At 47.1% G+C, this 24,692-nt stretch overlaps 1 protein-coding gene across 3 annotated transcripts; it reads left to right on the forward strand.

Annotated features, from left to right (window-relative positions):
- Positions 1-545: 545 nt before the first annotated feature.
- LOC138716640 (solute carrier family 23 member 1-like) lies at positions 546-24,240 on the forward strand. Of its 3 annotated transcripts, XM_069849805.1 has the most exons (12): positions 546-1,017; positions 4,550-4,699; positions 6,727-6,884; positions 10,377-10,536; positions 11,906-12,087; positions 15,482-15,602; positions 15,936-16,092; positions 16,296-16,549; positions 19,640-19,804; positions 20,575-20,683; positions 21,684-21,779; positions 22,931-24,240. In XM_069849805.1, the coding sequence occupies exons 1-12, from the start codon at positions 964-966 to the stop codon at positions 23,197-23,199; spliced, it is 1,875 nt and encodes a 624-aa protein (XP_069705906.1). In that variant the 5' UTR covers positions 546-963; the 3' UTR covers positions 23,200-24,240. The 3 variants fall into 3 exon arrangements, with proteins under 3 accessions (XP_069705906.1, XP_069705908.1, XP_069705907.1); XM_069849807.1 differs by lacking the exon at positions 6,727-6,884; XM_069849806.1 differs by lacking the exon at positions 546-1,017 and having other exon boundaries at positions 4,565-4,699; positions 6,707-6,884.
- Positions 24,241-24,692: the final 452 nt, after the last annotated feature.

The following is a 24,692-nucleotide window of genomic DNA, read 5'->3' on the forward strand; positions in this document are numbered from 1 at the left end:
CTCACTGGTCTTGCATCCTCTCTGGTACTGCTTAATGCATAGTGCCGATATATATGATGAAACGAGATGTTTCCAATGTGTGTAGGCAATAGCGTGCCCCTCTCTGCAGGAGCTCTCTGCAGCTGGGCTGGACAGTTTGCTGTCTCAGGAAACCATTAAATTAAACAGATATTTGACCTGAGGAGAGCTACGGTGGGTGACTAGAGCGACTTGATGGAGCATTAACACTGTTTGCAACTTATTAAGAGACGGGTAACTGCTTTGGGCAATCCGATGATCACCATTCAGCATCCTCAGCTGATGGCCTGAAGTACTCATTTTTCAATCTTATGTCATGTTCTGATGACTTGATTATTGGTTGCTGCCTTAAATAGGTTCTCAGTAAAATCCTCATTCTTTTCATGTTGTAATAGGATTATCATACAAGTTGATGACGTTTGTACCTCAGCCAAAATACACAGCGAAATAAGCGAAAACGTCTAGAAATTGAATTTCCTAAAGATCAGCACAAAGCTCCTCAAACAGGCCGAACCCACACAGCAAATGCAAGTTACTGTTCAATAATGAAACAACAAGTTTCAAGGCTGTGCCAGCAAAACAGGGAAATGTTTCACCTCTCTGATACTCAAGCACTTCCTTACCTATGGAGGAAGTTTTTTCTGCCATCAGTTACTGATTCACTCATTTCAGGGAAGGGCTCCTTTCCAGTTTGGTTTGAATGCCGGTCCTCTAATCAGCTGGAGAAAAGGAGTCCCTTATATAAGCCAAGGGAAACGAAATGCTTCTGTGATACGGCTCACATGAATAGCTAGGACTGAGTGCCAGTTGACTCCCCAAGTCCAGCTTCTGCATCTTCTCACCCTGTTTCTTTAGGGCTGTGTTGACTGGGACAAGTATTTGGGAGGTTTTCCTCTTCTTACTGGTTTTCTTTTTCAAGGCAGTCGGTGAAAGCAAGTGGAAGGCATGACACCCTCTTCAGACAAAGAGCTCAACGGGCTAGATAACCCCAGCTTTGTGGTGAGTCTGCTCCTTTCTGAAGGGTAATTCTTGCGTGAATGGGTGTGAGCTATGCGAATGGAGAAGAAAGGGAAAGGCAGGGGGCTCAGGCTGGCTGCAAGGATGCTGATATATGGTAAACATCTGTCTTGACTCTTTTATTGGCAGGAATCTGAGGAATGATTTCCTCGCTATAGCCTGCTGCTGTTGCACTTAGCATGTTTTCTTTCTACTCTCTGGTATCCTTTTCACTTCTTTGCTCTCTGTTATTTCTAAAATGATAGTGTAGATGAATGGCAGCGCAAGTGTACCTGTACTGAAAAGCAAATGAACTCATGGCTTCTTGTGGCTGTGTCCCTGATTAAAGGATTTTATGTCTTATTTAGTAAAAATACAATAATAATTTAGCTTAGTGAAGAATGTGTTTCTTTTTCTTCTGGATCTATTCTAGTGGGGTGAATTGTCAGAGAGGTGGGTGAAAAAGGGAATTTGGTAGTCCGTGGGGGAGAACACCCTATACAGCTAATGCGTGGAGGTAAAAGCTGTAAATGATGCGTCAGTTCTGTAGTGTGCAGTGCACTGGAAATGCTGTGGGCTATAACAACCATAGGGCAAGGGCTTGGGGCATGGCAGCCCCCTTCCTATCTCATGGCAGGGATCAACTCCGTTAGACACTAATAAAGCTGCTTAGGTTTTGACAGCAGGTGTGAAGGAGTGGGGACCTGCAACTGCCTTGCTACCTTGGTACAGACCACCCACCTGAGGGACTTCGGAGGAGGCATTTAACATCCCGGTACAGAGGTCTCTCATTACTTGGATAACTGCTGGCAAGTTTGCTGTGAGCAGAGGAGGTAGGGGTGCTGTGCCCGCTGCAGACAGAGCCTCAGGGAGGTGCTCAGATCCAGTCTGAAGTTTTATTTCACTGTTGTTAATGGACTCCATTTCTACTTGTTCTGCCATAATGCGGATCAGGCTTGTGACTTCCTCTGTTTTGAATCACCCCAAAGAAGGTAGAAGACAGGAGTCTTTTTACCTATGGTTCGAGCAATTCAGTTTCTGACTGCCTTCCTGATGTGCTTATTTAAGATGCTGTTGAGGGCCCTGGTGCTGTGCCTGGAGCCTGAGGCACACAGAGGGCATCCTGGTCCCCTGGGTTTGTGGGAGAAGCTAGACTGAGAACCACCAGCAGTGGTTCCCCCTTCCTGCTCTGGACTGCTCCTGCGTTGTTCTCCTGCCAATATCTCAGCATCACAGACTGGCTGAGGTTGGAAGGGAGCTCTGGAGGTCATGTCCCACACCTCTGCTCAGGGAAGGTCACCTAGAGCCAGTTGCCCAGACTGTCTAGACAGCTTTCTAGTCTCTCTAAGGGTGGAGATTCCACAACCTTGCTGTACAGTACTTGGTCATCCTCACAGTAAAAAAGTGTTTCCTGATGTTAGGATGGCACCGTCTGTGTTTCACTTTAAGCCCATTGCTTCTGGTCCTGTCTCATCCTGTTATCTCCACTCCATCCATCTTCTGCTCACTCCCCTCCAGCTCCTGGAGAGGGTCAGGCCTTCATGTGATGATCATGTGGGGCTCTTACTGGCACAGGCTCTGCCTGGCTGGAATATGCCTCCTGGTTAACACGGGAAAAGTTATAATGCAAGGAAAGGAGCTTACTGCTGTCCTCCTACCTTAGGATTCATCTACCCACGGTGTTATTCAGGAGCAGACATCCTCAAATAACTCTGTGCATGGGCAATCTTAAGTACCTTGCTGTATATTTGTTAATCCATGACTCAGGTTCTCTTGTTCTGAAATGAAAATGTCTCCACAGGGAGTTATTCAGGAATGCCTTTTGCTCTTGAAGTTCATGCCTGAGTTCAGTTTGAATTAACTCTGTCTTCAGCTGTTTGTTTTGAAGTATCTGTGATGTTCCCAGTCTGCCCAGGCTGGATAAATACACTGTATTTAAAAGGTATTACATAGCACATTTTCAACAGCATTATCTAAAATGGGACTTTGGAGACACAGACACGAGAATGGAAACATGGTGGTTTCAGGCAAATAATTAAGTCCTTCAAGATTAATTTGCCACAACTGCAAAATTTAGAACTGAATGCAATGTTAATTTTACATCCCTACTCCGTGACCAGAATATTAGCTGTTTGCTTCTATTGGTAGGTAGGCCATGAGTGTTATAGCAGCAGCTTTAGTCTGCTGGGCATTTTGGTGTCTCCAGGTTCAGCAGGACTTGGAGGGGGAAAAAATAAAATGTTTGGTGGTGACAAACTGGTTGAGCTTATCCTGACAGTAGTTTTCTTACCCTGCCTGACAGAGCAGGGCATCCCAGCCCAGAATAGCCCTCTGCTGCCAGTCTGCTGGGGACTCGCTGGCTGGACAAGGATCGACGAAACAAACGGTTTGGGTTCTTGATTAGCTTTTGCATTTGGCTCAAACTGTTGTTGCTTCCCAGACAGACTCCTTCTACTAGTTATGTGTGTGTGTGCAGGGGTGTGTGCACACGCACAGGCGGGATGTGCATGAGGGTGCATGTGTGCGCACAGGGGTGAGGGCGGCATGGAGTGAGGAACAGAAAACCAGGGGCATTTACTTAGCTTAAAACCCGAGGCAACTGAAGCAAAGCAATCTTTATTTCCTTGGCAAAACTCATCTCTGTATATATTAACTGTGGAAGGCAAGCAGTCCCCCAGGGAGCCCTGGGGCTTTTGGCTGCCTGGGAGGGCATCTGAGCCTTCACGGGGAGATAATTCAGACCCAGCCATCGCTCTGAGGCCCCAGGTCCACAGGCTGTTTCCTGGACCCTGGTGCTGCTGCTGCCCTGGGTCTTCCCTCTGGGTGCCGTTCCTCACGGCAGGTGGCTGAGCTGGAGCACGCCCTGGTAGCCCACACTGAGGGCAAGACCTTGACTCACCCTGCTTTTGACATTGGGCTCCCTTGAAAGAAAGACTGGGACTCCCCATCCACTGGTGCCCCTGGGTTTTGCCTGGTTTCTCCATAGGAACAAGGTTTCCTGGTAAGACAAAAGGGCAGATGTGTTTATCAAGGGCAGAACTTTCGTAAGAGTGAGCACAAGGACATAGCGAATAGAAGGCTTAAGAAAATTAAATACAGAACTGGTGGCAGCCAAGTTCTTTCATGATATTTTATCAAAAGCACTGTTTGGCTGGGCAGTGATCAGAGAACAGTGCAGCTTTCACGGATTAGCCCACTGTACACTCTTTCTTTCTCCTGGTTGCAGGAGAAAGTGTCTCTGTCCTTAGCTAGAGATGTATGATACTAACACACTTTGTCCAGAAGCACCTTTGAACCTGAGACATCCTCCAATGTTTGTTCTGGTCTAGACAGACACATGCATACGAAAAAAAATCCATAGATGTTTTTATCTCTGTTTTAATTTCCCCCCTTGCTCTTCTTTTTAATCAGGACCTTGTTGAAAGCTACGTATAAGGTGTTCCCACAACACACAGAGCGCGGTCATAAGAGAGGCAGCTTCTGTGTGCCAGTGGGGCCAGGCTGTGTCTAACGAAGTGTCTCTCCTGTTTGCCAGGGTGAAGATGGGAGTCACTACTGCTCCTCACTGGACCACACTGTCCAGGGCCTAGAGGAAGGTGGGAACAAGGGCCACAGCAGCAGCAATCTTGCCTACACTGTCACAGATGTGCCCCCCTGGTACCTCTGCATCCTGCTGGGAATTCAGGTGTGACAGGGGAGCAGGTATAGGCTGGGGGTGGGTGGAAGTTTAATGGCTGTTCAGCTGCTTAATGGGGATGAAACCTGAATTTGGGAGTGCTTTACCTTCACTGGGTATGACTGGAGCTGTGGGGTGGTTCTTAATGACTTGAATCCCATTCCACCACCCCCTGGGCACCAACTGTTATACTAGTGCCCACAGGTACACCGTGTCCCTTGAAGTGCAAACAGGAAGGCAGAGTCTTGGGGCTGGGGACAGATAGTTGATAAGAACAGGTCAGACACCTTGGCTGAAGTTAGCCCAATGTGTAAGGGCTTCTGAACTTCTGCCTTCCCATGGCAATAAAAACTGTGCAGAAGGGCTCATGCTGCTTTGGCTGGTGTCATGCCCAGTGTCACCCAGTGCCAGCTGGGTACAGAGCCTCAGGAGGCAAGAGAGACTTCAGAGTGATTAAGGTAACAATGGTCTGTGCCTGGAGCTTGGCAGGCATTTTGTACTTTGTTTCCTTAAAATGTCATCTTAGACATAGAATGTATTAAGACAAGGTTTTCTGAACATACCTGCATCATGATTTTAGTAAGATGTGCCTCTGATGAGTACAGTGAGTTTCTGAGTGCCACCAGATCCACCACTGCAGTTCTGTGGTGCTCATGGAGGTCCTCTGTGGCAGACCTGGGGCTGTTGGTTGACAGCGACTGAACATGAGGCAGCAGTGTGCCCAGGGGGCCAAGAAGGCCAATGGCATCTTGGCTTGTATCAGAAACGGCGTGACCAGCAGGTCCAGGGAGGTTATTCTCCCTGTGTACTTGGCACTGGTGAGACCGCTCCTTGAGTATTGTGTTCAGTTCTGGGCCCCTCACCACAAGAAGGATGTTGAGGCTCTGGAACGAGTCCAGAGAAGAGCAATGAAGCTGGTGAAGGGGCTAGAGAACAAGTCTTATGAGGAGTGGCTGAGAGAGCTGGGGTTGTTTAGCCTGGAGAAGAGGAGGCTGAGGGGAGACCTCGTTGCTCTCTGCAACTACCTGAAAGGAGGTTGTGGGAGAGGAGGGAGCTGGCCTCTTCTCCCAAGTGACAGGGGACAGGACAAGAGGGAATGGCCTCAAGCTCAGCCAGGGGAGGTTCAGGCTTGACATCAGGAAAAAATTTGTCATGGAAAGGGTCATTGGGCAGTGGCAGAGGCTGCCCAGGGAGGTTGAGTCACCTTCCCTGGAGGTGTTTAAGGGACGGTGGATGAGGTGCTGAGGGGCATGGTTTAGTGATTGATAGGAATGGTTGGACTCAATGATCCAGTGGGTCCTTTCCAACCTAATAATTCTATGATTCTATGATTCTATGATTCCGTGAACTAGGGAGTGAAACTGACTGAAACAACCTTGCCTTGCCTATTGCACACAGGAATTAGGGTTAATATTTGAAGCAAAAAAATAAGTTTGAAGCAAAAAATAAGTTTGAAAAATTATTTTCACATTAGTAATTAACTGAAGGTCATTGTAGTGACTCTTCAGAAAAATGCAGTGCCTGATTTGCCCAGTTCTATGGTTATCCATAATTGCACAGTATGAGAAAAGCTGCTGATAGCAAAGAATGGGTAGCTCCAATTTGCCAACTTTTTATGTTATCCTTTGTGGTGCAAATAAGCTGGCCTGAAACATTTGCATTCACTTTGCCTGACTGATCTCTCACCCTGCCTTGGGATGTCCCCATCTTACTGGAAGAGCAGCCTCAGCAGCTTTGTCTGCAAGTGCTGGGGATAAACTGATTGCATCTTTACAGCAATCTGGGAAGTGCAGAGCACGGCAAAATTTCTTTGGGCGTGGAAAGTGGAAGAAGTTTGTGGGGGTGCATTGCAATTCTTGTAGGTGTTTTGGAACAGTCTCTAACAAACATTGAAGTTGCCAAAAAAAATAATGGGTGGTACTAGTATTGCCCAAACACAAACCTGTGAGTTATTTTTATATTTCCCTCAACAACACGGGAATAATATACAGCCAGTTCTATGTCCTTTTCACCCAGTCTTTCTCTGTGGCTCCTAGCATTTCCTGACAGCCATGGGAGGTCTCGTAGCCATTCCGCTGATCCTCTCCAAAGAGCTTTGCCTCCAGCACGACCTCCTCACCCAGAGCCACCTGATCAGCACCATCTTCTTTGTCTCAGGGATTTGCACCCTGCTGCAAGTCCTCTTTGGAGTCAGGTAGGCCAAATGCAAGAAATGGGACATGGGACAAAACGAGTTTGTAGATGCAATTACCATGTGCTCCACCAGTCTGCTGTGAAGTTTATCTATGCGAGGTACTCAATGCGCCTTTGTTTGGGCTTATAAGGAACCTGTCTTAAAAAATAATACATTGAAACTTGCGGTAGGCAGTATCTGCTTGCTCCTTACCGCAGGGATCCTCCAGCTGAGGCAGAACCCTTCTGATTTGGGCTTAGGATCAAGAGAGCATAGAGCCTGTAGGAAACTCTGGGGCAGGGAAAGAAATGTAAAAAATAGGAGCCAATCTGCCACCTCCTAGGGATGCAGGTAGGAACTCTGCAGCATATCCCATTAAGATGTACCATTTCTCATGCTCAGGTATTCATGGTACAATCTGAATGTAAGCAAATCCTCCTTGTGGCTTAGCTGTTGAATAGCTTCTGGTGAGGACATGATCATGGTGTTGCCATTTACTACCCAGAAAATGGAGTACTTAAGAGACGTGATTGCAAGCACTCTCCCTTGCCCCAAAGACTGTATCTTTGCTTGCCTTGCAAAATTTCTTTTATTTCCCTTATCATAACTCTGGACTCCCTCTCTCTTTCCATGGGATGTTTTTTTGTTTATAGGGGAAACACATGTTTCTTGCTTCAAAGGCAAAAATCACACATTCTTTGGCTTCCAAATCTGAGGGACCTGGTTAAAACTCTTCCACTGGTCAATTGCCAGCTCCAAAAAATGTTTCTACTCCTTCTGTTTCTTTCCCCAGTGTAAATTCTCCATCTCTGCTTGTCTTAAGAAGTGGCTGTTGGCAAACCTCTTCCCAGAGAGGGCTCCCCTTCTCCTCCTGCTGCACGATTAGGGTAGGAGGGGGCCACCCTGGCCATGAAAAAGAGAGAATCTAGTTCTTCTCAGTTCAGTTAAATTCAGGCTGGGATGCGTGACCATGGTGGTGGCTGCTGGTGTGATTCGGGCTGGGGTACTCCCAGACACCCCCCAAGCGCCTCCGTGAATACCTGAGAGCTGTGACGTCCCCTGCTCACTGTTAGCTGAGGATGAAAGACTAGTAGGGAGACTCTCCTGTGGCTGAATAGCTAAACTAGAAGGAACAGATCAAATTAAGTGGTAAGAAGTTGTTCCCATTAGGATAAGCTTGAGGACGAAATGCCTTGTTGCTGGCTCCCACTAATGTGTGAGGACATTCCTGGCAGAAAGGTGGGACTGCGGTGTGGCTGGAGGCAAACCAAGCCTGAGGATACATTTTGAAGCAGATCTCTTTTTCTCCTGTTACTGTTTTCTGAAACTCTAGTAGTTAACTATAATGCACTAACAAGACAGCCAGGAAAGGGGTAAATACAAGTTGGAGGGGATGCTTTTTTCCTGGGGACCCCTCAGCTAAGCACTCTGCACAATTCCCAGTGTCTGTATTTAAGAAAGACTAATTCAGAGGAGAAGAAATATGGAGATGATCTGTTACTGTGGCATGGGAAAGAGAGATTTGCCTGGTTATCCTGGCAAAGTGGCATCTCAGAGTAGTATGGCTGCAGCCTACAATTAGTCTGGGAGAGAAATGGGGAGGATCAGACAGGGAAAAACCATTTTGGCTAAAAGACAATGTTGGAACATGAATGAACAGATGGGAACTAGCCATGGAGATGGGGAAGTTCCCACCAAAAGTGAGTGCAGTTTGGGAGCAGGAGTAGCCAAGGGAGAAGCACGACACAGTGCAACCTGCAGCTTGGTTGTGTTACACAGCGTGAAAAAGCAATGACAGGTCCTAGGATGCCACTGGAGAGGCTATCCAAGAGGCTACTGAGGGGAGACACAGGCTGCTTGCCATTATGGAGAGCCCCCCTTAGCAGTTGCTTGGGCATCATATAGTGATGATCAGAGTGTAAGTTTTCCTTCTCTAAACCTGCAGCTTTCCCTGGAAAGAGCTCAGCATGCCCCATATGCATTGCCTTGGCACTCCAGTTTGCTCTGAGCCCATCCATGCCAGCAACAACTGTGAAATAGCTTGAGGGCCAACACAGCAGGAGCTGTAAATCTATTGTTAATTCAACAATGTTGGCACAGGGCATTCTCTGTTGCTTTCTGTTTGGTTTTCTGCCTTGCCCAGCAAAATGCTTTGAAGGCTGCAACATGTTTGGCTGAATGCCGTAAATAAGTGACTCCACAGATGACTGATATTCAAATATAACTTATGGGAAAAGCACCGACCGTGCTTCAGTTGTCCATGGCATGAGTAATTGCAGCAGGGTATAAATATTTGGTCTATGTGACAGAAATGTAGTGCTGTTACAGTTATGCTGTCTCTTATTTTACAGTACTTTTCAGAGAACGGGGGAAACTACTTTGGTTCAGGGAAATTCGTGCCTGGCTGGAGCACTCACCTGGCTAGCTGCCCTGCTGCTTTTCTGAGCAGGCACCATGAGGCAGCTGGAGCAAGGAGAGGCTGCTTTGGGGGCTGCTCCCAGGAGCAATTTCTGAACAGAAGAAGCTGAGTCATCTCAGAAGTTTCCCTCAGCTTGTTTAGATCTTCTGTGCCAGCCAGTGCCTTTGGGCAGCCCTAGGTTTTTCAAGTATGCTAGAGGAATGGCCAAAACAACATGCTCTACAACAGGGGCTTAATGCCTGCGATGTCTTCTGTGTCTCCATTTCTCCCTGCACGGAAGGAGAAGAGGCTGATGTAGCTCACAGGAGTACCAGCTCTGCTGTACAAAGCTCTGTACGAAGACAATGCTGAGCACCTCTGAGCTAGCGAGCTCCTTGCTAACATGAGGGATTTCCAGAGTTAGGGTTATTCTAAGTCAGGAGACAGGTGGCATGAGGGGAGAGCCGAGGTCCCTCCCAGACCCTGCTCACAGCCCTGTCCATGCAGTTCTCCTTTCCAGTGTCAGAGGAAACAGGGTAGAGTCATTAGCTTTGAAAAAATGTCTAAAAGCCAATCTGCATTTTCCACTCCCCTCAGTCTGAGGATGGTTGTGACATGAAGAGTAGCCAGTGCATATCCTTATGTTCATGAGCAGATTGTGAAGGAAACCAGGGCAGCTGAGGGGGACAGAGCAAGCAGCTGGATATTGACAAGATCTGGGCTTAAGCTGATGCTTAGATTGTCTTCAGTCTCACCATCTTTCTTCCTTGGTTTTCTCCCCTCCTCCATCTTTTTCCGTTGGTTATTGTTCTACTATGTGCAGCTCCATGGTCTTGTAACACCTTAGAGGAATTACTTTTTCCTTAATGTGGGGTATCAGCCATTGCTGGTGTTTGAACAGGAGCTTCTCTCCTGCCCCTGGTGCTCTTGCTCTTGAGTGCAATGGGTAGCAATTCCCACCCGTGGTCAGCGATGGAGACCTATCAGAACATTTCAAAAAATACTGCCAGAGGCCATAAGCAGACTGATATTTTAATTTATTTTTCTTTCTTTTCCCTCACCACTACGGAGCTGGGTTTCTAGCATACTTGCTTTTCCCTCTGCTCTCCTTCTAGGTTGCCTATTATTCAAGGAGGGACTTTTGCATTCCTGACGCCCACCCTGGCCATGCTGTCTCTCCCCAAGTGGAAATGCCCTGCCTGGACACAGAATGCCACCCTGGTGAATGCCTCTTCACCAGAGTTCATTGAAGTCTGGCAGACACGGATGCGAGAGGTACATTACATTTTCAGTGGCTCTCATTATCAAGGCTGTTTGCACCTAGAAAAGCACCTGACCATGGCAGAGCCATCAGTGCTGAAGAACACACCATTCCCAATGGATCTTGGCCCTCACCCTGTTGCAGCTTGCTAAGTGTCTAGACATTGGCAGAAAAGCAGGTGCTTTGCTGCTGCTGAACAGGAGACGTACAGTCCTCGGGTGATTTCTGGTCCCTGCAGTCTCTAATGATCCAACCAGATCCCTTCTCCCTGAAGTATGGTTAACCTCAAAGCCTTGAGCAGCCTAATCTAGTTGGAAGTGTCCCTCCCCATGGCAAGGAGGTTGGAACTGGATGATCTTTAAGGTCTTTTCCAACTCAAACCACTCTGTGATTCTATGAAGGAAGGGAGGGAAGATGTTTCCAAGGAAGGGACCCAGTCTAACCACAGGAAACCCAGTAAAAAGAAAAGAAAGGGCAGAGCTTACTGTAAATGTTAAGGAGAATTCATTCTTAGGAACTCAAAAGAGACAAGGAAAGGTCAGGGATCTCACTGCCTTGTGTTATATCTATTGCCTTATAAGTGGCTAAATTTGCCTCTGTCAATCCATATATTGGGGTGCTTTGCAAAGCACTCAGAAATGTTGTGAGCTCATGAAGGGTTTGCTGTACAGCACAAGCTGACCTCCCTAGTAATACACCAAAATCTATCACAAGGGCACTGCTGCCTTCTCCTTTCAGGCTGGGTGCTTCATCCCAGGCACCTGTGTTTCTCTTCCCTTTGGAGCTGGGGGGGAAGTTTCTGAGCACTGCAGAGGACCCAAATTCTTCAAACTATATAATCAAACTTGTGAAGGCAAAGAACAGCATTTCAGGGTGTAATTGCCAGTCACTGAGCAGTGATTGTCAAACACAGGAAAGTTCAGAGAAACCAACACTCTGAAAAAAACAGAGGCTGTAATGACCTGCCTGCCCTACCAGCATGCTGAAGTGCCCCAAGACCTTCCCAGATAGGAGATGAGTGGAGAACACAGCCCTGCTCCTGTTTTCAGGGCAAGAGTTCTTCCACTGCACTTTGGGGGAGCAGGAGGGGAGGGTGCAGGGAAGCTGATGCCTGCTTGGGTGGCCCAAGAAGACAGAGAGGAAGAGGTCTCTGGAGCAAAATTAGCCGTGGTGAGGACTAAATCCATCAGCCATGGGGAGAGCTGGTGTGCTGGTACTTTGGTGGCCCTTCCCCACACTGCTGTAGTCAGAGGGAAGCCTCTATGCTGGCTGGTCGCTGGTGGCTGAGCTTGAACCTCACTCCAATTTTGCACTGACTTATTACGAAAAGGCTCAACAGCTTGAGCTCCTTTCAACCTCTGCTCTCTTCCTCCATTTTTCCAGGTGCAAGGAGCTATCATTACAGCTTCCTGCTTTCAAATCTTTGTTGGATTTTCTGGCCTGCTTGGATTTCTGATGAGGTTCATCGGCCCCCTGACAATTGCCCCCACCATCACCTTGGTTGCACTGCCGCTCTTTGACTCGGCTGGAGATGAGGCTGGGCAGCACTGGGGCATAGCGTTCATGTAAGTCTCGCTTCCCCGCAGGAAAGCTGAGTGTACATCAACTGCTGGCCTCTAATATGAAATCAAGTGTTGCAGTCTGTAGCAGGTTTCCCCAGGGTCTGAGGTTTATTTGTTGAGCACTATTGTGTGGCAGGCTTTTGCAAGACAGCAGCGTGGCATAGTTGCTGTCTGCTTCCCCCCATCCCTGGAGGCTAGAGGCCTCTACAACAAAGCAAAACCCAAAAATGAGATTAAAAGTCTGGGGTTTTTTTGTGAAAATCCAAAGTTCCTAGGTCAGTAAATAAATTTTCATGTGTGGTTCCTGGGCACAGTTTCTATTACAGTTGTCTACCCACAACTGTGGGTGTCTTAAATGGGTGTCTTAAACACCCATTATTTAAATTAAAAAATAAGATTCCTAAAATGACAAAGTTGAGCACTCAGAGTTAAGTATTCCTTGAGTTAAAATAGCTGGTGCTTTATGTATTGTTTTCACATGATGAGGAGGAATTGTTTTCACCACAGAGGACTTGAGGGGCTCTGTAAATGTCTGTGTGTGTGGCTTTGCAGCATGGTGTGTTATTTCAAGGGTATCTCAGTATGTGCCCCTGCACATGAGTGTACCCATGTGCTTGCTGGCAGCATCTCCTTGGTATTGCAGAAACAAATTCAGAACACACAAATGTCGTTGCATGGTTCCTGTGCAAATTTGGCACCTTCAGATTCCTAATGCAAACTTCATCTTGGGATAACATGCAACAAGAGTAAGTTGTTAGCCTCTCTATGGGCTCCTATCAATTTGCTAGTACTTTTCAGAGCTACCTTTGGAGACCAAGGGGCCAGGCTTGACTACAGCCCCAGGAAGGCAGCATGCTGTTGTGGGGTCATGCCCCAGTCTACCTCTCTCCAATTCTCTTCTATTCTCTTTACCTTTCCTCCCAGGCCTTCAAAGCCACCTCTCTTCTCCACCTCTAGCTCCCTAGTTAACTGGTTTCTTCCACCAGCACCCCATACAACCACAAACCTTGCCTGCCCTCAGTTTTCCTTTCACCATTGTTTCTCCCACCAGTTCTATGGCTAGTTGTTTTGTTTTCCAGCTCTGATGATCTGTCCTAGCCCCTCTGCTCAGCCAGTCTTAATTTTCCCTTGAAAATGTGTATCTTTTTCTGGACAATCTCTGTTTTCCGTCTCTTTTCTCCAGTCAATGGCTCCTAACCTCAGTTCCTCACTTGACCTCTTTGCCCAACTTTGCTGCTCCATTAATGAGGTCCCAGCCCTCCAGCCCATGTGCCTATTATCAATCTTTTCTTACCTGTTCATTTCTGTACCATCTTCTACCCATACTAATCCTGGTCCTTTCTTTCATGACTCAGAAACCTGAGCCCCAACCTGATCACTGGGCTTTGGGCTGATTTTGTGTCTTCTTTTGCTGTCTCCTCCGTGCTCTGTGGGTACGGTTAGGGAAAGGGGTAGAGGAGTGACAGCAGAAGACATAAGCCATGTGGTCCCATCACATTCTTGAACCCTCATGATGAGCGATACCTGCTGTTGCTTCAAGAAGCTGCTCTAAGTGCTGCTTATTTGCTCCTTGGTGATGGTGCATACACAGGCCATCACTGGACAAGGCCTGGACATACTCAAAAAGCTCAGAATCTTCATGGGCTGCAAATTCTAAAGCCTGAGATGTTTTTGCTGAATGCCTGGGACCTGGAACGAATGATTGTTGTCACAGACTGATCATTGTTGAGCAGAATTTTGTGAGAAAGAACCCCAAAGAACAAATTCTACTAAACCTCAAACTTCTGCTCCAGGTCATCAGCAGACCCTGCTACTTCTCAAAGGAAGATTACCTTCTCCACACAGGCTATATGCTGTGTCTATTTCCTGAACATCACTCTTTGAAATAGGTTTGGGACATACTTTTTCCAGAAGTATTTGGCCTGAGGCAGACATTTTCCATGGAAATTTTTATCCTGAGTGGGTAACAATAGGCAGAATTATAAGCAGCTGAAAATAGCATTTGTCAATGGGATGTGTCAGGCAACCTGAATAATAAGCAGTGACGCCTACTTGAGATAGACAAGGGCTCTGCAGTGATTCATAAGGCAGCCGAGCACCTTTGTTAATGCAAATGCGCAACACGAGCACTAGCACAGTCTGTCTGAGCTCTGTAGCTTTCAAAATCGTGAATGGAAACCAGTTCCTCCTCAGACTTTCTGCCTCCAGAATTCAGTGCTTTAAATCGTGATTGATAGATAATGTTTGGCTCTATGTCGTGGTGTGTCTTTGCAGAGGTGAGGTTAGTGTTTCCTTTGCACTGCTGGTATTCTACCTGCCTGTGAATACTGCACCTCATCACCTTTTCATGCATGGAGAACCACCAGTTTTCCATGCACTGTCGGTGTCCTTCAGCTGGTGCAATCGATTTCTCACCAAATCCTATCTGGATTAATTCACTCAATGTCTACAATTCAAATTTGTTAGAAAAAAAATGGGGAGCCTTTCCGAGCCCTGGTTAACATAGGAGGAAAATGTCCACAGTCTTCTAGCAGGCCAGTAGTCAAGGTGGAGCGCCCAGTCCTTGCCCTTTCGCTGCATATTGCAGCCTCCAGCTTCATCAAGTGGTTGCCCTTTCACATGCAGAGCAGACAGGGCTTGCTGTGAGTGCACCCAGCTGTGCTGCCATTTGTGGGAGATGTGTCCTACATGATGGATGGCAGAGGAGCTGCATCTTGTGGTTGCTTCCACCAGAATGAGTCCTGGGCACTTCTGGGAACACACACGAGCTCACTTGCTTTGGAGGACCCCTCTGCTGTGCAGCCCTCGCAGAACGGATGGCATTGCTTTCCCCTTCTTGACTTGCTGGGAGGGATCTGAGGATGATACGTGCACCACCAAAGACCCACAGCATTTTTTTCTTTAAGAAAAAGGGATCTGCAAAACCAAATCAAATCTTCTTTGTTTTTTTCTGTGTTTTTCGCAGAGCAGTATAGGTGAGCCTGAAATCAATAAATCCTGTACTGCTGGTTTATCTGAATTACACAGAGGTTCAGGGACAGTTTCCTACATAGCCTGCCTGGGCCTTGCATGCCTCTCAAGTGTTTCTTCTACTCAAGTATCACTTTCAAATTCTGGCAAGCGTGTCATACTCGGAGATGCACCGTCTGGGAGGTCAGTTTTGGAACAAAACAGGGAAAAAAGTATTTGCAAATGCAGCAGAGCTGTGGTTACTCTGATGGAAAGCTTGTTCCACTCCAAGTTTGCTGGAGTGAGAAGCCACCCACTGGTGCTGAGAGCCTGGTTTCTGGTCCTCTGGAGCCCTCGATCCTCAGACAGGAGGTCTTCAAGTAATGTAGGGCCAGGCAGGCAGCTCAGCACCTACTTTGTCTCATGGTCTGCTTTTCCCTCCTTCTAGGACTATTTCTTTCATAGTCCTATTCTCTCAGTACCTGAAAGATGTCCCTGTGCCACTGCCATCTTACCAGAGAGGCAAGAGGTGCCACGTCTCTCCAGTCTACCTCTTCCAGATCTTCCCGGTATGTTGGGGTTCCCAGAAACCTAGTGGCTGTGGCAGAGGAACTGGAGTCACCCGCTGTGGGCTGGCTGGGCTCTTTCCATTCACGTCCAGCCAAGTTAGTGCTTCACAGCCCAACCTGCACTTCAAGGGGGGAGAGCAAGACAAGGTCCCCATGGCCTTGCATATGGGGAGGGAACAAGGGAGGAAGGGCCACCAGGAACCCCTGCCATCCTACTGTCTCCATCCGAAGTGCAGAGGAAAGTATCAGGCAGGGAGATACCTTATCCCTGAGAACTGTGCTGGAGAAGTAGCCATGCCCTAACTGCACCCAACTGCTGTATGTGATGGGCAGGTGCTGCTGGGGCTGTCCCTGAGCTGGCTGCTCTGCTACGTGCTGACGGTGACCGACGTCCTCCCTCCAGACCCCACTGCCTATGGCCACCTGGCCCGGACAGACACCCGCGGAGATGTTTTGTCACAGGCTCCCTGGTTTCGGCTGCCTTACCCAGGTACCACTGCCTCACTTCTTTCTCCATCCCACTCTGCTGCTCCCCACTCCAGCTTGCACCTCTGCTTACAGCTAACAAGGGGAGATGAAATGCCACAAACCAGGCAAATACCCACAAGCACCCTTGCTGCTCTTTGCCCAACCCCACAACAGATTTCAAGGAAAATGTGCCCTGTGGACTTGAACTGAGCTCTTTACTTGCAGGCCAGTGGGGAGTGCCAACCGTCAGCCTGGCTGGGATATTTGGCATCTTAGCCGGAGTGATTTCTTCCATGCTGGAGTCCGTGGGAGATTACTACGCCTGTGCCCGCCTCTCCGGGGCTCCGCCGCCGCCGAAGCACGCCATCAGCCGTGGGATAGGGGTGGAAGGCATCGGCTGCCTCCTGGCTGGGGCCTGGGGGACAGGGAACGGCACCACGTCATACAGCGAGAACGTGGGCGCCTTGGGCATCACCAAGGTGAGCCTCACCGTGCAGGGTGGTTGTGGTGCCCTGACCCTCCGGGAGGTTTCTCTCGGGAGTGTATTTACAAAGGTGTGGTGGGCGTGGGTATGTCCTGGGCCTGGGATGTGATCTTAGCTCACCTCCTGCAAGGCACGCTGGAAAAATATGCCCTGGTGAAATTGGTGACCAACTCAGCCGCACTATGAATCACCTAACAGAGGTGACCAGTTCCTCCCTTCTGCTGATTATGGTCTGCATGTGGGATGAGTACATCTTGCTGTTACTCACAGCACCTGGCTTAGGTGAGACTAAAGTGAGTATGTTATGTCTGAGCTAACCTGGAAGCCTCCTGAGGATTGACCTACCAAAGACCACCTGCCTATCTGTCTGTCTGTGGCTCCATCTGTTTATCTGTCTTCCTAAATATATTTATAAAGGGGATGCGAGGGGAGAGAAGAAATAAAAAAAGAATATCTTTTAATAGGGCTTCAAATTCCACAACTTTTATAACCCAAGAATGGCAATCATGTGAAAGGTAGACTATTTCTTTGGGATTATAAAATGTGATGGCAAAGTTTTATGTTTTTACCTCTCTATAGTTTTGTGAATCCCTTGAGTATCTTATTGCTCTTATAAGGGAAAGAAATTTCCAGAGATAAGCTTGACAATCAGATCAGAGATTTTCACTAAGCTTTACAGCCAGGGTACGGGTACATCCAGTGGCCAACTGGAAAACATTTTTAAATCATTGTCAAATAAGCAATGTCACATCAGCAGAGCTGCGAGTCAGTAAACAAATGCAGAATTTGACTTACGGCTCCAACTCTATAATGCTGCTTATATCACAGGATTTTATGAATCTCACTCACAATAATAATTTTTCACAGACTGAGGCTTTCACATTTGATGGAGCTGCCCGCTGCCAGCAGGAAAAGCTGTCTGGTTGTCTACATGGAGTCCAGTTTAACTTGTCACCACACATAGTTTTTCCCTATGAAATCTGTGCATGCTGACCATTTACCTGAGCCCATTCTTTCCTGACAGGTAGTTTGCTGCATACATTGTGTGTAGGGGACGTAGCATAGTGCAGAAGTGCCCAAACTGATAATTATCAGATTACAGGACATGTTCTCCTCATGTGCGCTAAGTCCTTCAGGAGAACATAACACCAGGAGAGATGTTTCCCTTAGATTCTGCCTCTGCTCACCTTGTTCATACTTAAGAGAGCTGAAAATACAGTCTCATCTCAGTCAGCCTTAAATCAGTGTAAAGACTCTGGCTGAGATAGATGGGGATGCTGGCAGCACAAGGCAGATTTCGTTTTGTTATTTATGAGGGAAATGCAAAGAATGTGTTTCCTCTGCTTGAGCAGAGGTGTCCAGCACTACCTGCAACATGTTTGGAGATCTCCGATATCCACAGGGGCTGTCAGATAAGGCAAAGGAGAAGCTGCCAAGATGTAACATCTTAAATGGCACCAGGCATCTATGTTTAAGCTGCTGGGTCAAGCTCAGTATACCGGTACCTAAACTCTCATTCCCAAGAAAATAAAAGGAGGATTTTAAGGAGAGGGAAAGACCTCAGAGTCACTGTATACACAGCAGGAAACTACAGTTTCTCTGACCTTAAAAAAGAGAACTGGTTTTCTTGTTTTCCTGACATAATTAAAACAAACTCTAAACTAGAGGCTTTAGCAGCATGTGTTCACAGTTGTGGTATCAGTGGATTAGTTTATTTGCCTTTAAGGCCAACTCCATGTACTGGGTAATTCGACATTTTGGCAAATGAAGAATCTGAAGCTTCATTCTAATCCTGGAATAAATAGATCTGTTGGCTTTTATTGAATTACAGTTTTGATGGTAATGATGTCCCAAGGTTTTAAGCCAAGGAATATAAAAAACCCACCTGAAGGCAACACATGATTTTATTTTGAAACTTCACCAAATCTTTTTTATTTTTCTTTCACAATCAAGTAAGACTTAAAATATTTTAAAGGGACATATTTAAGAAATACTTAAAAGAGACGCTACTGGTTACTGGGAATGTTTTTGTTGAAAGCATTCACAAAAAGCCCTTCCTGTAAATATGACATTCTTCAGATATTTAAAGGGAGGGATTAAAATGTGTAATTGATTTATAAAATGTTTGCAGAGGATTACAGTTTCCCTGCCTAAGACAGGAGCATAGTAAATCTTAGCATGATTCTTTAAGCTATCTAACTTTTGGTGTGGCAAGGCTGAAAGTCTAATAAATATTGTTGCTTTTCTTTTCAGTTTCGATAGTCCATAAATGTCTCTTTTATCCCTTTGTTTGGCAGATACTCTTTCTTTCCTATTTACATGCTATAACAGACCCGAATGAAAGTCTTGGTGCTTCATCCTGCCTTTGTTGTAGTGCCCGACCAAGAAAAGGCCTCCCTGGCTTTGCCTAGGGAAAAGAAAAGAGAATGGTTTTATTGAAGCTAAATGGGTGATGAGAGATAGGGACAGACTAGACCAAGAGACTTCTCCACTTCTTATCAGCACAGAAAGGATTTATCAGATCCCATAGCTCAGGATCAAACCAGCCAACCTGGCCAGCTCTGCTCTCCCAAATCTTGGTTTCCAGGGAATGGAGGAATGTGTGTGGGACATCTAGTTGAAAGCTATCTTTAGGTGGCAACCCAAACCCTGGTGGTAGGATTCTCCAGTGAACTGACTGGATAGTTGCAGCCTGTGGGTCTGCCAAGATGTTTCTAGGCTGGAGCGCGAGCAAAGTTGTCTGTGCTCTTAATTTAATAATAAACTTTTTTTTTTTTACAGCAAACTGTTAAAGTCCTGACAGCAGTAGGAAAAAGGATGACATCAAGCAAATAGACATGGAACCATGATTGCTTTCAGAATGCCTTTTGTGATAAATATTTATTAGTGTGCAAATACTGATGCTTCCCATGCAGTGTGAGCGTTCCAGCTCACCAGCAGCTGCACCTGAACCTGTGACTGAATGTGCCGCTGAGTGCTACAGCCAGAGGTGCAAACCCTGCCTGGCAGGTTGGCGCTGGAGCTGCCATCCCTCACCTCTCTGTGCTGGTCAGTGCGTAACTACCTCCCCTTCTTCTTGCCCCAGGTAGGGAGTCGAATGGTGATCATTGCCGGTGCCTGTGCCATGCTCCTCAGCGGCATCTTTGGGAAAGTCGGAGCAATGCTTGCCAGCATACCCACCCCTGTGATCGGAGGCATGTTCCTTGTGATGTTCGGAGTTATCACGGCAGTGGGCATTTCCAATCTGCAGGTAACAGCTGTACAAGTGCTGCTTAATTTCCATGGAATCATCATAGAATCATAGAATAGTTTGGGTTGGAAGGGACCTTAAAGATCATCTAGTTCCAACCCCCCTGCCATGGGCAGGGACAGTTCCCACCAGACCAGGCTGCCCAAGGCCCCATCTAGCCTGGCCTTGAACACCTCCAGGGATGGGGCAGCCACAACTTCCCTGGGCAACGTGTTCAAGTGTCTCACCACTCTCATGGTGAAGAAATTCTTCCTTATGTCTAGTCTAAATCTGCCCCTCTCCAGTTTATACCCATTGCCCCTAGTCCTATCACTACAAGCCTTTGTGAACAGCCCCTCCTCAGCTTTCTTGTAGCCCCTTCAGGTACTAGAAGGTCACTATAAGATCTCAGATCTCCTCAGATTACAGGCGTATGCCTGAGGAGATCTGAGGAGATCTTACAGTGACCTTCCAGTAGGCGTGCGCTTGTAATCCCCCAAAAAAGTCCCAAAGGAGACTTTGCTTTCAACAAATGCAAACATTTGCATTGGCAGTTCTTCGGGTGAAGATGAGGGCATGTACCCAGAGAGGCTAAACTGCAGAGGGCTCCCTGGTCAGGGCAGGGCTTTCTGGCACCAGGGGCAGCAAGATGACAGCCCAAGCAGAACCAGGGCTACTGTCCGGGCCCACTCCTGCATGCACTGTTTACATCTCAGCACATCTCATGAACACAACAGTAATCCACAGATGCAGGCAATTCCAGATTTAATGTATACAATTTCTCTGCGCAGTACACAGATATGAACTCCTCCAGAAATATCTTTATCTTTGGATTTTCTGTATTTGCCGGCCTCGCAGTTCCCAACTGGGCAAGCAAAAATAGTGCACTGCTGGAAACAGGTAAGTGACAACAGCATTTTCTGTAGCATGAAACTGAAGCAAAGGCTGATCCAGAGAAATCTTTTAAAATGCAGATTTTAATGATAAAATCTATAATCTGTGCTTTGACTGCTGCCTTCTTCGTTCTGGGAGGACTGTTCTTGCCCTTTGCTTGGATGCACATCTCTGGTGTGGAAATCTCTATTCCTGATCAGTGACTGCACCTCACCAGATTCCTATCAGGCTAAGGATTGCAGAGCTCTTCCTTGGGACGCATTCCTAGGACAGGGCTTTGGGCAGGAGGATACTCCAGGGCTAAATTCTGATCAAGATCTCAACAAATGAGGCTTTCTTACATGCTCATACACAATAAAACTTTGTGCTTCCAAAAAATAAAGCAGACTTCTCTACTAAATTCAATCAACTTCACTCTATTGAAACTGCCAGTTCTCCAACAGTTACACCTTCATTGTATTCACATGACAATGTACTTGTCACAAAGGCTATAGTGTCCTCCCGTAGGTATATATGCCATGCTGGATGCTCCCAAAAGAGCTGGGCCCAGAAATCACATGCTCTTTAGATGGTCTATCAGATGCTTTACTTCAGTGTAGCCCTCACAGAGAAACCTCACACTTGATTAACTTCTGGTGAAATCCCACACTAAATATACCTATATTTCTTTGGGAACTGTAGCTCCTGCTTTTGTAGAGAACTGCTTGGTGTTATTTTGAGGATGTGCAGAACGTGTCTGGAAAGCAGCATTTTTCTTGGACAGTGCTATGATCTGCACTGTTAATAGGCTCTTAATGTACTTACGAATCATCTTCAGACCACTGGCAGCTGGCTCAGTGAATAATTACACAGAATAAAACTGTGCATTGCCAAATCTTAAGCTCTCTTTTGGGATTTGCAAGCCTTGTCTAAATAAGTGTGCTGCCTGCAGCCTCCTGACATGGTGTATGTCGCTGGTCAAATGTGCATCTCTGCAGCAGTATCCAAAGCTTTGTTTTTCTGCTAGGAATCACCCAGCTGGATCAGGTGATCCAGGTGCTTCTCACCACTGGCATGTTTGTGGGTGGACTCCTGGGGTTCATCCTCGATAACACCATTCCAGGTAGGATTTGCTGAAATAAGCTAAGATGCTAATTTGTGCCTGCCTCGCGGTTTGTTTCCTCGTGTTTCTGTCTTCACGACTACTGCTCTGTGGGAAGGAGTTGTGGTAGCAACCATGAAACACCATGTGATAAACTCTTCCCAGAGAGAGTTGAGGAAGAGAAGAAATCAATGAAATAGTCTCTAGCTAGAAAACAGCAGCTTATAAAAAAACTACCTCATTTTTCAGAAATAACCCAGTCTGAAGAAAATGTTTATTTGGGAAAAATGTCTTCTAGGGAAAACACCAGCCTAAAGCCATGTTGCTGGTTGAAAGAAGAAAAACAACTGCAAGAAGTGGAAGGAGCCAACACATGCCTTCTTATGAAAGCTGCTAAAATTGAGGCTGAATTGGTGCCACAGCAGTGGGAAGCAGCAGGAAAGGCTGATGACCAAAGATATAGGATACAGTGCCTGCAGCTGGCCCTCACAGGCAGCAACAAGCCTCTGATTTTCATGAAGCCTGGGGAGGAATGGCGTAAGGAGAGGAAACCCTCTTTTCTGCCACAGAAAAAGAGCAGGAAGGACACTTAACCAGATACCTTTACTCCCTCAGGCTTCTTAAAAAGTCAGTCTCCTTTTGGCTCATTCATTTTCTTGTAGCCCTTGGTGTTCAGCTCCCCTAGGCAGAATTTCCAGGTGTGCTCACTCCATTTCCCAAGAGGGACTCAGCCACTGGGACAATTACAGGTGCTCAGCAATTCCTTGGCTAGAGTAAACGCATGTGACTGACTAATAAACCTTATTCTCCCCCTCCCCATTATCTGGGCAGTTAACATCCAGCCTTGCTTTCATAGCACTGCGTGACCTCCCCCTTTGAACAGTTCTTGGATGCCCCATGGCTTGTGAAAACCTGTCTTGGTATACTTGATTCCTGCAGAAAGCAGTGGAGAAAGCTGCTTGTCTGGAGGCCGTTGCAGGAAGACAGGTATCGTCTAGAAGATCATTAATGAACTTTTGTAAAGAGCTTTGGAGGTAGAAGGGTTTAAGTGCAAGGGATCTGTATGTTGTGCAGGCTCTGCTGGGATTTGAGAAGTGGGTGTGAGGTGCACAAGGTAGTCGCTTGGAACACCTACCATTTTAATCACAACAGTCTCATTTTTGGTGTTGCAGGAACACAGGAGGAGCGGGGGCTCCTGGCATGGAAGAACAGCCACAGGGGAGAGGTGGACAACTCTCAGCTCATTTCCAAGGTCTATGACCTTCCATTTGGCATAGGCACCAAATACTGTGCTGTCTCTTGGTTTCGCTATCTCCCCGCTTGCCCCAAAAGACTACCTGGTGGCAAGAGAATGGATGAACTGAAGGCTGCCGGACAGGAAAGCAGCGTTAAAGCAAATTCAGAAAAAGACTCTGAGATAGGTGCCGATACAAGGATATAAGCACCTGGCCTTCAGGTGAACTCGTCTCAGAAGCAGGGACCTGAAAAGCGTGTCTGCAGTCCCCATCAATTGAACACGAGCTGGTAGCTGTTAGAGGCTGTAGCAGGAGACCAATAATGTCTTTCTCTCCCCAGCTCTGCCCCCTGCACCACTGGTGACCTTGAGGGAGTAATTTTTCTCCTTTCTGGTCCTGCTTGCCCACCTCTAGGAAGAACATAATCCCTATTTAGGGAACACCAAAGACCAAGAAATAAATGCCTGGGAAAGGCGTTCCGTTTCCTTCCTTGCACTGAGCCTTAGGGACCCCAAGGAGGAGCTGTTCAGCTGAAGCAGAGATCTTCCTGTCCCCTGTCCTCGCTGCTCAAGAGGCCACAGGAGAAGGCATCCTTGATGTACACCCTGTACCACTCTCAGGTGTCCCTTGGGCTGAGCCTTACCCCCACCAGCTCAAAGATCTGTAATGGCAACACTGGCCTCTCAGCTTGTGGTTTACACCTCATCCTGGCTAAAAAGGCACATCTAGGTCATAATTCTTCTCCTTCTGTATTCCCATAATTTAAAGTCAGTCAAATGAATGTTGTTCTAAGAGAGGCATCTAATTAACAGGATGGATTTTCTTGTAGCCTGTGAACATGACTCTCCCACCTTAGGCCACAGAGGGAATTTAGAGACTGTACTTATGTTCTTGACCTAACAGAAAATCCCAGCCTCACTGAAATTAGTCTCACCTGGGCTGCCAGCTTCCCCAGGGCACCAAACCCTACAAAGATGAAGGAATCATCCTCAAAACTGAAGGAGAAAACTCTCCTGCTCGCAATCCAATGCATCCCTGGTACTGCTATGCCCTGTGTCCCCCCCACTGTACCTGTTTGATCTGGTGTGGTGACTGTGCAATGACAATCGTATCTCTGGCAAACAGCTTGCAGATTCTTGTTCCTTTCCATTATCAGCAGAAACAGCCTTAACCTATAAGGCACATCTAATGTGATTGCATGTGGTGCTGGTTGCCCATGGCGTGTAATAACATTGTTGCTGTAGCACAAGCTTGCGTTTCCTGCATTGACATTTATACTTACATGGAGGAAAAAAAATAAACAAGAGCAGCAGCGTAGTGGTATTTCTCAGGGTGATTGTCATAGCGAGGGGCAGGTGGTGTGCAGAGGATCATGGAGTAATTAATTTGAAGGAACCTCTAGGGGTCATCTGGGCCAGGCCCTGCTCAGAGCTGGTCCTAACAGACCAGGTTGCAGTGATCTCTGTCCAGCTGAGCTGTGGGTGGAGCTATAGCTTTTTTGGACAGACTGTTCCAATGTCTGACCATCCTCACGGTGAGAAGCGTTTTCCCTCACATCTAATTGGAATTTCTAAAGCATCACCTTGTGTCTGTGTCCTCTTGTCCTGCCACTGTTCCCCTCTTCCAGAAAAGTCTGACCCCATCTTCTTAGCACCTTGGGTACAGCAGAAGGCTGTGAGACGATGCCCCCTTCGGCCTC

This window comes from Phaenicophaeus curvirostris, chromosome 1 (genome assembly GCF_032191515.1).
Source record: "Phaenicophaeus curvirostris isolate KB17595 chromosome 1, BPBGC_Pcur_1.0, whole genome shotgun sequence".
Taxonomy (NCBI): domain Eukaryota; kingdom Metazoa; phylum Chordata; class Aves; order Cuculiformes; family Cuculidae; genus Phaenicophaeus; species Phaenicophaeus curvirostris.

Bases quoted from the DNA above. Each gene is read 5' to 3' on its own strand.
- LOC138716640 (XM_069849805.1), top strand. From the start codon at position 964: ATGACACCCTCTTCAGACAAAGAGCTCAACGGGCTAGATAACCCCAGC. The intron at 1,018-4,549 runs GTGAGTCTGCTC...CCTGTTTGCCAG, and splicing joins TAGATAACCCCAGCTTTGTG to GGTGAAGATGGGAGTCACTA. The intron at 16,550-19,639 runs GTGAGCCTCACC...TTCTTGCCCCAG, and splicing joins GCGCCTTGGGCATCACCAAG to GTAGGGAGTCGAATGGTGAT.